At 53.4% G+C, this 11,888-nt stretch overlaps 2 protein-coding genes across 2 annotated transcripts in view; one reads left to right on the top strand and one right to left on the bottom strand.

Annotated features, from left to right (window-relative positions):
* Window positions 1-559: 559 nt before the first annotated feature.
* Window positions 560-7,774, bottom strand: LOC114024891 (cytochrome b-c1 complex subunit 6, mitochondrial). Its single transcript, XM_027838112.1, has 4 exons — window positions 7,650-7,774; window positions 2,211-2,243; window positions 1,471-1,632; window positions 560-793 (listed from the first exon to the last, which is right to left on the bottom strand). The coding sequence occupies exons 1-4, from the start codon at window positions 7,698-7,700 to the stop codon at window positions 761-763; spliced, it is 279 nt and encodes a 92-aa protein (XP_027693913.1). The 5' UTR covers window positions 7,701-7,774; the 3' UTR covers window positions 560-760.
* The window catches only part of LRRC41 (leucine rich repeat containing 41), an 11,757-nt gene continuing 7,567 nt past the window's right edge, over window positions 7,699-11,888 (top strand). The window contains 6 exon segments of the mRNA XM_027837958.1: window positions 7,699-7,799; window positions 7,879-7,996; window positions 8,041-8,088; window positions 8,090-8,276; window positions 11,280-11,366; window positions 11,626-11,696. Coding sequence (XP_027693759.1) covers window positions 7,699-7,799; window positions 7,879-7,996; window positions 8,041-8,088; window positions 8,090-8,276; window positions 11,280-11,366; window positions 11,626-11,696 — 612 coding nt within the window.

The following is an 11,888-nucleotide window of genomic DNA, read 5'->3' as shown; positions in this document are numbered from 1 at the left end:
CGACCCTGGGTGGCAGGTGCTATTATGTCCCCATTTTACAGATGAGAAAAATAAGGCAGGCAGAGGTGAATGAAGTGACTTGCCCAGGGGTCACACTAGAGTGCTTGAGAGGCAGGATTCCAACCCAGGTCTTCATGCTCCCAAGTCCAGCACTAACCACTGAGCCACATGTGTGGCTGGGCAAAGACAGAGAGGGAAGAGTCAAGGGTGACTCCAAGCTTATTAACCTGGATAATGGGATGATGCTAAACAGACCCAGGGAAGTTTGGAAATCAGACCTGGAAGTCAAGGAGCCCAAGAGAGAGCCTGGAGACAGGGGAAAAGAGGGGCAAGGAGGGGCTGGCCACCAGTAGAAGAGGACAGAAGGCCGACGGCAAGGGCTGGGCTCAGAGCTGTACAGCCCCATGGTGAGCTCCCTGGGGTTGGATTAGGGGGCCTGACCCACCACATGCTCCTATGACCTCTCATTCCTATGGGAAATCACACCCCCCTCTGCTGGCCCCAGGGGCCCTCCTAGGAAGGGTTCAAGTGGGGTTTCAGAAACAACAGGAGACACCTCCACAGATGACTGGGTTTTATTCCAATGGAGCTGTTGTGGGTCACACGGACTCCAGGGCCAAGCCCGAGCCACAAGGCCTCATGCAGAATAACAGGACACACGGTACGACAGTGTGTGAGATCCAAGGTGACATGACGGGAAACGATGCTGCTGAGACGCCCCCCAAGCAGAGCCTGGAGCAGCTGGCACGGCCGCACACATTTATTTCACGCTTTCAAAGAGTGTGTGAGCAACCTGGCAGAAGGAAAAGCAAGGTGAGCAAAGATCCCTCACGGGTCCGTTTCATTCCAAATAAAAGGCCGAGCAGCGCCTCAGAGGAGGTGCCAGACACATGGAATGACCCCCCCCCCCCCACAATGACAGCTACGGCGAGGTCGGTCAACCTTCAGGCTGTGCCTGTGACGTGGGCCCCCATTATACAGGTGAGAACACCGAAGCTCAGAGAGGGCAGGGGAGCTGCCCAGGCCACACAGGTGGAGGCCATATCTGAACTCAGGCAGGTCTTCCTGGCTCCACGGCCAGCGCTCTAACCACTGAACCACACAGCAGCACCGAGCACTACCAGGGGCCAGACACTGCTGGGCATTACGGACACAGGAAAACCCAAGTAAGCAGTACTGCCCCTGAAGCTGCTGACAGCCAAGTCCTAAGACTTAGCACCTAGGACCCACCAGGTATGATCTGGGTGCTCTCCGCTCCCCAGGCCAACCCTAGGCAGGTTGTCTCCTGAGCTTCCACGTGCTTCAGCTGCTCCGGGAATTCCAGGGAAGTCCTTAGTTCTAGGGACCTCAGAGGCTACTGGGTCAAACCTTCTCATTTTACAGAGGAAGAAACTGAGGCCCAGAGAGGGGATGGGGCCACAGAGAAGTGGCCTGCTCTGCCTAGTCCTCGGGCTAGGAGTGGTGACTCACGCAGTGGTCACGGGCATGCAAGAAGTCCAAGAGCTCCTCAGTGCAGTCCTCCTCAGTGTCAGGGTGCGAAGACACTCGGTCCGTGCACATCTCTAGCCGCTCACGGGCCTTCACGCATTTCTCTATCTGCTCACAGTGCTCCCTCACAGTGGTCAGGGGGTCCTCGAGAGACACAAAAGGCAGAGTCAGGGATAGAGGAGGCCTCCACTCACTGCCCACAGACCCTCCCTCAGCCTCAGGCCCTGAAAGCTGCATGAGGCCGGGTCTCACCTAGAGAACAGGGTTGGGAGACCTCACTTTGGGACGACTGGACTCCCCTTCCTGCTACTCGGATGTGGGGGAACCAACAAGAGCAGGGCAGTCCCCATCTGTGGGGACGTCCAAGGTCCGTTGTATAGAGCAGGCACTACCAGGAAGGGCTGGAGTTACGGCTGCCTCTGGGATCTTGGGCTCTCTTTGACCATGGTGGACTTCGGGGCCTCAGCCGCTGCACTACCAGCAGTTGGCACAGGGAGATGCCCTCAGCCTGGCTTGGCCGGCCAATGTTCTCCGGCTGTGTGACCCCTCCCACACCAGGCACCCCATCTGTTTTGCTATGACGGCCACAAGGCCTCCTGTTTCTTCCCAGGATTCTCCCCTGCAGCCCCAATGACAGGAGGGGTCCCTCCCATCGATGCACTTAGCTCAGCTTGAACCTGCAGCTTTTACAAGGATGGTTTCTATTGTGAAACAGTCCTCACCACCAATTCTTGCTCCTCCTCTCCTTCATCTTCCTACAAGAGAAAGGAGAGCCGTCAGTGGCAGAGAGTTCAACAGGGCACCTGGCTCCTGCTGCTGTGGTACCTCCGGGCTCCCAAATCGCTCTCCTTACCACACATCACCATCCTTGGTCACCAAACCAGGGACAAAATGGAGGCCCACTGCCTCAGGGTCCCGACTCCCAACCTCCTGCTCTTGCCTACAAATAGCTCCATGCCTCTCCTGCTGCTGCAACAGATACCACGCACCATGATGGCTTCCGCGTCGGCATTAACACGCGTTCCAAAAGGCGGAAACTAAGGCCCAGGCACCAGAAACTGAGCGAGCCCAAAGATGTGGTGAACATCTGTGTAGCCACAAAGTCGCCGCCACGCTCAAGAACAGAAGCTCATGGCTGTCCAGCACACAGGGCAACAACCAACACGTAGAGACTCCAGAACTCTGAGAGAAGTGAATGATGCTGAAGGAAACGGTGGGACCATGCTAACAGCTGACATTTCGACAGCGCTCCCTATGTGCCAGGCACTGTGTTATGTGCTTTACAACTCTCATCTCACCTGATCCTCCCAACAACCCTGGAAGGTGCTATTGTTATCCACATTCTACAGATGAGGAAGCTGAGGCAAATGGGGTTAAATGATTTGCCCAAAGTCACACAGCTAGTAGATGTCCAAGGTCAAATTTGAACTCAGACCTTCCTGACTCCAGGCCCAGACATCTTGTCGGGCAAAGAGAAACCAGACTGGTAATGTGGGAAAAAGGATGGATAATGGATGGACAGACATCCAGACTGTGTCTGGAATGCTGGATAAGCCAACGTGTGGGCTCTGGGCAGTGACAGAGTTCACACGGATTGACTAAAGTCCAGAACGTGTCAAACTCGATCCAAGAGGGCCTACCACACACGAGGGGGCATAGACAAGAATGAAACCATCGCTGCCCTCTAACAGACTCTCCTGGGGACAGGGCAGGAAGCACAGGGTGGTTTGAGGCCAGAGAGAACAAGGGACAAGTGGGAGAATCAAGAAATGGAACCCCAAGGTCAGCCCTGAAGGGAGAAGAATTCTGAGAGGCACAGGTGAGGATGAGGAGGGAGAGCTCATCCCAAAACAGAGTCGACTCTGGCACTGACTGCCAGAACAGCAAAGGGTCTAGTGTGGCAGGAGCTTAGTGAATACAAGAAAGGGGGGCTGAAGCAGCCGGTCTTGAGAGCCGGTTACCACTGTATGGCAGCAAAGAACTACAGACAAAAGATGAGGCCATTTACTGAGGGTATTGCTGAACAAAGCTGTGGTGAAGGGGCTAGAGCACCAGGCCTGGAGTCAGGAAGACTTATCTTCTTGAGTTCAAATCTGGCCTCGGACACTTACTGTGTGACCCTGGGCAAGTCATTTCATCTGTAAAACAGAAAGAATAGCACTTAACCTTCCAGGGTTGTGAGGATCAAATGAGATATTTGTAAACTGCTCTGAAAACTTTAAATCATTACATAAATACTACCTATTATTAGAACTATAGGTAAGGGAATATTAATGCACTGTAAGAGATGAATATGAAAACAGAATCACAAGAAGACCCAAACTAAGGCAGAATGAAACAAATACATGCAATAGATTACACAATGACTACAACAACATAAAATAGAGGAAACTGAACTCTGGAATTATGTGCTTGTTTCCAGTGAGGCTCAGGAGATTCTGGTTGTGACACCAGATTGGGTGCTGCCAGACTGTATTACTGAACCAGGAGATGAGGGAGATGACATTTCAGCAAAGCTTTTCGAAGTATCTCACCCAAAGTTGGGAGAGTTAATACTGGATAACAAGCCACAGCACTAGATTAAATCTAATAAGATGAAATTCAACAGGGATGAATGTCAATTCTTGCACTTAGGTTCAAAAATCAATTTGAAACAAATAAGATGGAGAGGCAAAAAAGGGAAGATCTGGGAGTTTAAGGGAACTGCAAGCTCAGTGAATTAACAGCGTGACAAGGAAACCAAAAACACAAGGTCAGTCTCCGGCTGTATGCAGAGGGATTGAGCTCCCAAGGAAAGGAAGGTTGGAGAATCACTCTGTCCAGTTCTGGGCACCACGTGCTTAAGGAGGGCGCTGACAAACTCCAAGGGTACAGAAGACAACCAGGAATGGTGAAGGTCTGGGACACATGAGGACAAGAGTGGCAGGACCTGGAAACATGACAAGTGCCCTAAAGTACAGGCAGGGCCATCAGATGGAGAAGAATCTTTGGCTCCAGAGGGCAGACCCAGGAGGCATGGGGGAGCTGAGGTATCCCAACGCAGGCTGGCCTCTCCTTGGAGATCTAGTAGAAGCTGGAGGACCAATGCTGGCTGTCAGAGTTTACTGCTATTTCTACAGGGGGTAAGGGACAGACCAGATGACCCTGCCTTCCCTTCTAACTCTCCAGTCTAGGGACACGACACACACATTGACTCTGCTGACATGTGGGTTAGCTGGGCTGAACTGCTTTTTCGTTTTCCTTTCAATTCTTTGTTACCAGGGATGGTGCTCTGGGGAGAGAGGAGAAAGATAGGAAGGTGATATCAAAAGATATCAATAAACATTTAAACCTGCCAAAACACCAACTAGAACTACACTCTACAGCACTTTCATGGCCATCTGGCTCTGGAGAACTGGGAAAATGAACCTCCTTCCCCCACGCTGCAGGAGGGAACAAGAGTGTGAAATACTGCACAAATGGGCAGACCAACTGTTTCTGCTGAATTGCTGCCCCCTCCCCCTCTTTAATGAGGAAAGACTTATGGGAAGGGAGAGATATATTTGGAAACCAATGTGAGGCAGAAACAAGACACCAATTTAAAAAAAGCTAAAAGGCCAGGCTGGGGAGCTTGTGTTCTCACTAAAGGTTTCTGAGCAACCAGGAGGCTCAAGATGAATCGGGCAACTGTGACATGGAGAAGACGTATCACGAGGGGAGACACTGGAACCAGCACCAACACCTTCCAGGTGCAGTCGGCATTTCCAACAGCCTCGATGGCACGTCAAGCAGCGCCTGATGTGGCCAGAATCTCTCCCACCCCAATGCATTATCTTGGACGCCCCAACCCTTCTCGGGCCAGTTTCCCAGGCTTCCCCAAAGCACTACAGCACCAATGCAGCAGAGGCTCCTGGCGCTCAGGTCCAGGCTTCCTAAAGAAGCTCCCAGATCTTGGCAGCCAATTATGGGGACACTGACTCGGACCTCAAAGGGACATCATAAACGACTGAGAACAATCTCCCATTTTACAGATAAATACACAAGCCTGGAGAAGGAAAAAGCACTGCCCAAACACCCCAGGAGCAGAGCCAGCATTTGAACCCAGGTCCTGGCTCTCATTCCTTGCCCTAGCTTGGCTTGTCTCTTGGGTCTTTGCTGCCTTCTCATTCTGTAACTTCCCTCAGTTTCTGAAACCTTCTAACTGGGCCCCACCCCCACCCCGGTCCTCTCTACCATGGGGGAGGTCTTCCTAGAATGTTCGTTTTGAAGAAAGGCCCCAGGCCAGCCACCCTTCTTTTCCTCTCTCTGGTTTTTGCCCTGATGCCACTCAGGTACCTTCCCCAACCCACCCTGCAGCTCTCTTTTATATGCAGTCTTCTCATTAGAATGTAAGCTCCTTGAGGGCAAGGGCTCTTTCGTTTTCTTGCAGTTATATCTCCAGCACTTAGCAGTCTCTAGCACACAGCAGGTGCCTAAATCAATGCTTATGGACTGTCTTCAGTGCTCCTCCCACTATACACCCCTTCACTACACTGTACTGAATCAAATGAGGAGCCTTTAAGGGAACTGAAGACATTTGGCTTAGAAAACATGAATCTTGGAGAGAGCAGTTGAGTGAAGAGGTCAAAGGCAGACCACAAGGGGCTGGAAGCAGCACGCCCAGGCAGCTTCTAGGAGTTGACTGAAAAAGGGAGGAGACACACAGGGCAATAGCTGAGAGCTCTAAGACAGTCTAGAAAGGGTTAAGCATGGGGGGAGCCTCAGGCAGCAGAGAATGAGTTAGTAGAGGAGGAGAAACTGAAGATAAAGGAGTGAAAGAGGATGATGGGGGTGGAGCTGTAGAGAAGAAAGAAGGGAATGGGCTCAAGGGTGCCTTGAGGGTAGGCCTAGACAAGAAAGGCCACCTCTTCAGCAACTGGAGCAAATGAATGGGAGATGACATCAAGGGATTGTGAGATGAAGTGGAGAAAAGAGAGAGCCTAATGAACTTTCTTGATCAAGTGGAGGGTGAGGTAATCAGCTGATGGAGAAGGGAGGAGTGGGAATGAGGACAAAGAGAAGGTCTGCAACAGCTGCGGTGGAGAGAGAATCAATTAGGAGCAGTAAAAGGACGGACTCTTGCTGCAGAGAGGCTGGCTGGGATTGCAGGAGATAAATCTGCAGCATAAACCAGTTAGTATGGAGGTGACTTTTTTTAGTTTTTTTTTTTTCTCAACCTATTCAGAAACAAAAAAAATGAATAGCGGGAATAATCTAAGGTATAGGTATCGACTGGGAAAGGTATGGATGGTAAAATGACAGAGGAACAAGGAAGGATCCGGTGAAGTGAAGCCAGAACAGGGTGGGGTGAGCAGGGAAGGTGCCGAGTGGGAGGAAATGGGGGGGGGGTCCAGTGAGAACAAGACACGATAGCAACTGCAGGTGATGGCCGGGTCAAGGATGTGGCCCTGGAGGCGCGTCCCCGCACACCCCCAGGTTCCCTACATGGAAGCGGGGGCGCAATGACTGGCGGGGGGCGATGGGCCGAAGGGCACGCCGAGGATGGGCGGCAGGGGCGGGGCTGCGGGGGGAGGGGAGCCAAGGGCAGCAGCAGCAGCAGGCGGGCGGGCCCCGAGGGACCCAGGGCCTGGATGAAGATCCTTCGGAGAAGGTCACGCGGGGAGCCCCAGAGGAGAGCGGGGTCAGCAGGGTCAAAAGCTGCAGAGGGGGAGGGAAAGGTGATCACTCACACTCCCGCTGCTGAGCTTGCAGTCTGCTAGGACCCCCAAATCTTCTTCCGACAAACGGCCTCGAATCACGCGTCCCCGTGTTCACCGTCCTGCCCCTACATAGGGCCCTGGGTCCACATCCCGCCTCTGCCACCTGCGCCTTCTTTGTGTGGCCTCTCGGCGAAGGGAGGCGGGCCGGGGCATCCCCAAAGAAAGTGTGGGACCCGAACCCCGCCCTCTCCCCTCTCCCAATCTACGGAAAGATGGATCCCTAGATCCTCCACTAGGGACCTCCCCTAGGTTGACCGGGGGCCCCTCAGAACCTCGGAGCCTTCCCTCGGCTGCCGCTCCCGTTAGAGGCCGAAGGCCTGAGGTAGCTCAAAGCGCGCTAGCAAAGGTGCAATTCCAGGCCTTTCAACGATGGGAAACCTGAAGCTGCAACCCCGAGACTCCAAGGCCCGCTGCGTTCCTCACCTTCTCGGGGTCCCCGCCGCCCAGCGCCTTATTGTCGCTCCCCCACACCATGCCTAACGTCCGCTCTAAACTCCGCAAGCAAGACTCCTCCCTGCTGGCCGAGAAGGACTCGCCAGGGTCACGGACCGGATATCCAGTCCACCACCGGAAGTAAGGTGGCCTTTTCCAACGGCACCGCTCAAGGGGGTGGGTGGCGCGCCCGACGCTGTTTCTGGGGTCTCGGGAGCAGGAGAAGGGCGTCTTTCGAATATAACGGAGGGTCTAAGCGATTCTTCTGGCCAGGAACGGGTTTGCAGGCTCGTGGCCGCCCGAACAGCGGGACTGACCTTTCCCCCTCTCCCCGCAAAGCGCGTCCTGTGGTACACTCCAACCTCATCAAAGATGGCGGCAGGCAGTTTCGCGCTTGCGCAGGCACGAGCCACTGCCCAATATGGCGGCCCCCCAGGCCTCGCGACGTCAGCGTAAGCCTGAGCTTGCGTGAGTACATAACGGCGGCCGCCATGGAGGCCTCTTCCGGGGAAAGGAACCCCACGGCCGACTTAGAGCCCAGCGGCCCCCCGGCGCTGTTCGTGCTATGCGGCTGGGCCGTGAGCGCCAACATGGGTGTCCTGGAGAGCGGGGTGTGGGGTGAGTGAGGACTTGGTAAGGGGGAGGGGCCACGGACGGCCCATTACTATGGAAACCGGGGACCTCCGAGGGGCTGGAAGTAGCGCTCCCATGGAAACAAGAGGCGGCCCAATTGGAGCCAGTGCCGAGTGCGGGCACTGTTACCATGGAGACTGAGCCCAGATTCCCGGGCCAGTTAGAAGTCCCAAACAGGCCTCCCGCTGTGGAGGCTCGTGGTCAGCCTAAGACGCCTCCCCTTAAAGGAGGACATCGATGAGCTGGGGAAGGGCCTGGAGTCCCTTTCGTAGGAGGAGCGATAGTGTAGCCTGGGGAAAGAGAAGGCTCAGGGACGACTTTTCTGGGGAGGAGGACATCAGCCGGGCCTCTGCAGGGCTCCAGGAGGCAGGACCAGGAGCAATGTGGGGAAGCTTAAGGGAGACCTCTCCCTGAGAGCTGATCCAGCATAGACGATGCTGCCTGGGGAGGGGGTGAGCTCCGAGCCTGGAGAGGTTTCCCAAGCAGAGGCCACATAGTCACTTGTTGAGTATATTGTGATGTGATTCCTATTGAGATTCAAGATGGACAGTCACAAAACCAGAGTTGAGATTTGGAAAAGACATTAGCAGCATCAAGTCCAATCTATACACAAAAGGACCCCATAACAAAGGCAGGAATGAAACAGGCCTCAAGGAGCCGATTTCTATGGAGGGATACTTCATATATGTATACGTATGTACGTATGTGTGCGTATAGGTTAGCCATGAACCCCTGATTTCATTGGCATATGGAACTCCCAGGAGAGGGCCTTCCCCTTACCAATGCAGGTTGGCACCTTCTTTGTAACTTACAGGCTAGAAGTTTTCTAGAGCATTGAGCCTGCCCTGCCTTTACCCTTCTTCCACCCAGCTTCAGGCAGGCAGAGGAGCTCCTGTGGATAATACTAATTTATAAGAACTCATTTGTCAGTGATTAACATCCTTCCAATCCATACATCTGGAATGAATGCCTGCTCCCTACAAAATAAATTCACTTTCATCTTAAATCTTTTCCTGTGTCTTCTAGTACACTCACTGAGATCTGGCTCCCTCTTGCTAATATAGCTTTCATCCCTTTCCAGCACTGGTCGTGGTAGGGGACTCTGAATATTCTCTGCTCTCCATTTTCACTTCCGACTCTCTCTCCCATCATCACATCCTCTCCTTTGAGATTCATTCAGGCAATATCTGTCACCCAGTCAAAAGCCTGCTATTTGTTTTCTGCAGACCCCCAGTATCTCCCCTTCTTCAGTAAGCTCAGTGCCAGCCTCACAGTCTCTTTCCTCCCCCACTCCTGCTCTCAAACTAGAAGAGTTTAACATATGTATTGATACTCTCTCAAATGCCCTAACCGCACTTTTCCTCATCTCATCCATTTCCCATGCCCTCCTCCTCTACCCCACCTCAGCCATACACAAAGATAGTCATACCCTTGATCTCACTGTTACCCGTGAATGTTTCCCTTCCATGTTTGTGAACTCTGAAATTCTTGTATCGATCATAATCTGTTGTGATGCCGCTTCTCCCTCTGCCTTCCAATACCAAACCCTGCTCTTTGTCCTCGCTGTGACCTCCACTCCCGCAAACCCTCAATTCTTAGACATCCCCCTTGCACTGCTCTATTCTCCTCCTATCCCTGTCTTGACCCCTTGATGCTCCAGTTCTCTGGCCTTTTCTCGTGAGTCCCTTGCCCCTTTATTCTTCTGGAGATCCTACTCTAACCCATTGGCATACTTCTCGCCATCCACTGGCTTTATTGCTACTCACGTGTTGCTGAACAAAGCAGGAGAAAATCATGAAGCCAAGAGTGAGTGGGTCCACTGTAGATTTATGTTACATAACCAAGGCAATCCTACCACACCTCCCTCATCACTCACTCTTCAGCCCTCCAAGGTGGCTCTTCCAAACCTCATCCTTCCTCAAACCTCCTTTGGCCCCCCTTCCTCTCTTCCTATCAGCTGAAAACCTGAGGTCACTCACCAATATCTCCCTCTTCTCCCCACCTCCTAATATTATGCTCCAAGATGCTTCTGCCACTCTCTCCCCCTTCACCCCTGTCTCAGAGAAGAGGCCCTTCTCCCGGCTAAAGCAAACTCCTCTGCACCCACAAGGGACCCTGTTCCTGTCTACCGGCTGCTTCCCTGCCACCCACAAACATGCCGTGTCTCCCTCATCCTCAGAACCCTTCCCTTGATCTCGCCATCTTTTTAGGGCTAAACTCCTCAATTTCCTTTAACTCTCTTCTAACTCCTTTGAGTCTGGCTTCTGGCCTCATCCTGCAATCCAGACTGCTCTCCCCAAAATCATTAACGAAGTCACTCCTTGCTGAATCAAGTGGAGGATCTTGGTCCTAGCCTTCTTGACCTGTCTGCAGCCTCTGGCCTTGGTGGTCACCTTCTCCTGGATGCGCTTTTCCCTGGCTTTTCATGACAGTCATGGCGAGGGGGTGGGGGGCTCTAGAGCTAGAAGGAGCAGGGAAAGCCTCATGTAGGAGGTGGTGCCGGAGCTGAACTTTAAAGAAAAGTAGAAATTCTGAGAGTTGGAGGTAAGACACTGGCGAAGGAGACAGGAGCTGTGTGAGAGGAAAAGCAGGAAGGGCTGCTTTGGCCTATCTGCTTACACATCATAATATCATCTCCTTGAGAGTGGAGGCCAAGGCAGCCTCTATGTCACCAGCGCCAGCGCACAGTAGCTACTCAAAATGCTGGCACAGATGCACTCACCCCTGCACTCAGCAGGCTCTCTAGGAGAAGGATGACTCTGGCAGAACCTCAGAGGGGACGGGTTCTGGGGCCTCTGGCCAAGCATCCCCTTTTGATGCTTCTGAAGGTGCTTCATGAGTGCGGAGGTGGCTGCAGGGTCGGGGCTCTTTCCCCTCTAAGGCTTCCCCACTCTGGAATGGGGCAAGTGTGGAAACAAGATGTGTGGAGGGAGGCCCCCGTCTCCATCTCCTGCCTCCAAGCCCAGCACTTTGTCTTGGTTTTCCCAGCTCTTCCAGGTCCCATACTTCAAGGCATCTTACCGCTGCTCAATATCTATTACCTGGAGAGGGCTGAACATGCAGCCCAGAAGAAAGGTGAGCTGTCACTGTCACCCCACATCAGGAGGTTGGGTTTGTCCTGCAGCAGGTAACAGCCATACCCTTCCCCATGGAATGGATGGAGCAGACCTGGCTATCCCTATACCCATTCCCCAGGAGGGAGCTGAGACTTAGAGACACCAGCAGGGGCATGGGGTGGGTAGAGAGTGGCATTGGATGCCAGGGAGAGCTGCCTGCCCCGAGCCTAAGGGGCCCCTGGCAGTGACAAGACGCATGGTTTTTCTGCTCCCTACAGGCCTCTCCACACAGGCCATCTGGCATCAGCTCTGGGACGATGTGATGAGGACAAGGCCACCCCGTTCTGAGGTGAGGACAGTGTCTTCCACCAGCCCTTCTGGCACTGATGTGGTGCAGGGCCATGCTGAGGGGAGCCTGGCTAATGAGGCCCCTCTGCTCACTCAGTGGTTAAGGGAAGAGACAGCTGAGCTCAGGGCAGGGATGCTTCCAGAAAAGCTTCTGGGGGAGCACAGACCCCTTCCTCCACACACCCAGTGCTCC

This window comes from Vombatus ursinus, unplaced genomic scaffold (assembly GCF_900497805.2).
Source record: "Vombatus ursinus unplaced genomic scaffold, bare-nosed wombat genome assembly UNPS02014825.1, whole genome shotgun sequence".
NCBI lineage: Eukaryota > Metazoa > Chordata > Mammalia > Diprotodontia > Vombatidae > Vombatus > Vombatus ursinus.
Note: the sequence above shows the minus strand (reverse complement) of the source record. Positions and strands in the feature narration are given on the sequence as shown.